The 1,562-nt window shown below is 45.0% G+C and overlaps 1 protein-coding gene across 1 annotated transcript in view; it reads left to right on the top strand.

The window, feature by feature from the left end:
• The window catches only part of PLCB4 (phospholipase C, beta 4), a gene marked incomplete at its 5' end in the record, with an annotated part of 85,642 nt that overhangs the window by 72,984 nt on the left and 11,096 nt on the right, over positions 1-1,562 (top strand). Inside the window, one exon of the mRNA XM_008590984.1 lies at positions 89-190. Coding sequence (XP_008589206.1) covers positions 89-190 — 102 coding nt within the window. The remainder of the gene's footprint in view (positions 1-88; positions 191-1,562) is intronic.

Below are 1,562 nucleotides of genomic sequence, written 5' to 3'. Positions count from 1 at the left end.
TTTCCGTCCTCCCCAAACGAAACTCTGTACCCATTAAACACTAACTCTCCATGACCCCCTCATTTGTTTGTTCATTTTTAATACATAGGGAAAGCAAGGAAATGCGAGCACACCAGGCTAAGATTTCTATGGAAAACAGCAAAGCCATTAGCCAAGATAAATCTATCAAGAATAAAGCAGAACGGGAGAGGTAAGTCTGAAAATGTTCACTGTGGGATTATGGCGTGGACTTGGGGACATAGTCTCAACAATGTTTATGTGTGTACACACACACACACTTACATCTGAGATATAAAAGCACTTGTGTGGGCTTTGAGTAAGAATTCTGCTATCAAGGCTGCTATGAAGATTTATTATTATTGCTATAGTAGTCTCCAAAGTTTTCTGATTATTTACTACCACCAGAAAAATAAATTTACATTAAATATATGTGTGCTCATTTACAGACAAAATTGTATAAAATGTGACATCATAATCGAGGTAATTCTAAAACATCCTTCCCACATTCCGTTGGGTCATCCTGCAAACATCTCTCTTGCTCAGGTGTGAGCCCATTCTGGATGGGTCAGTTCTGAATGGTAGCAATGGTTCTGAATGAATGAGGAAGGGAGTCTCCTTCCCTTGATGTGTTCAAGCAGTCCTGACACCAAGGATCGTCTTAAAAGACCCCACCCAGTTTTTCTGGTCTGTCTTTGTGTGATGTGAGTTTTCTGGAAACAGACCAAGACAGGAATTCAGGTGCCTGTCATTTACTGAGGAAGGGATCTTCAGAGAAGGGGAGTGGAGGAAGCAAGATGGAGCCAGGGCAAGACCTGAGCAAAGATGTGGTCTCAGATAGTGTTTCTCTTTAGCCTGATCCCAAGCTCTGGAGTATAAATTGCACTGTGGATTTTTCCCTCTTTGAGGCAAGGGTGTCTAGCTTTTATATTTCTGTGTTAGTCAGTCATTGGCTGCCTGGGATTGCCAGTAATATTTGTGTGGCTTCCAGAGAAGGTGCCATGTGCAAGCCCTTCAGCCGTAGCTGGTAAAGGGGATCTAGGAAGGCATCAGTGGTCATGTTACCGAAGAAAAGGAGTTAACAGCACTTGATTCCCTGTAATCACAAATAGCCCTTTACCTGTGCTGCTCATTGTCCGGCTCTGGAAGCCTCTAACAATTGAATGCTTTCAGCTTCATAACCAAGAGCCCAGGTTAGCTCACGAGTAGTTAGGGACAGCAGGGTTCCTTCTCTCAGAAGAATAATACCTGGCTAGAAGGTGGCCCTCCAGCTGAAGTTCATGTCCCACAGAAAGACTGTTTTATGCCCCACAAAATAAAGAGTAGAGTGAAGATTAGTTCTTAGGGTTAAAACATGAACATGAAGTTTAAGGCTTCAGGTCACTGATCTCTCCCTTAACCATAGACTGAGCATGAGAGGACTTGCAGCTACAAAATAGAGCATCCAGGGGCCAGCCCCGTGGTGCACTCGGGAGAGTGCGGCGCTTGGGTGCGCAGCGACGTGCCTGCCGCGGGTTCGGATCCTATATAGGGATGGCCGGTGCACTCACTGGCTGAGCGCGGTG

Source organism: Galeopterus variegatus, unplaced genomic scaffold, assembly GCF_000696425.1.
Source record: "Galeopterus variegatus unplaced genomic scaffold, G_variegatus-3.0.2 Scaffold6533, whole genome shotgun sequence".
Taxonomy (NCBI): Eukaryota; Metazoa; Chordata; class Mammalia; order Dermoptera; family Cynocephalidae; genus Galeopterus; species Galeopterus variegatus.
The sequence above is the reverse complement of the archived record's forward strand: the minus strand, read 5'-3'. Positions and strand labels throughout refer to the sequence as shown.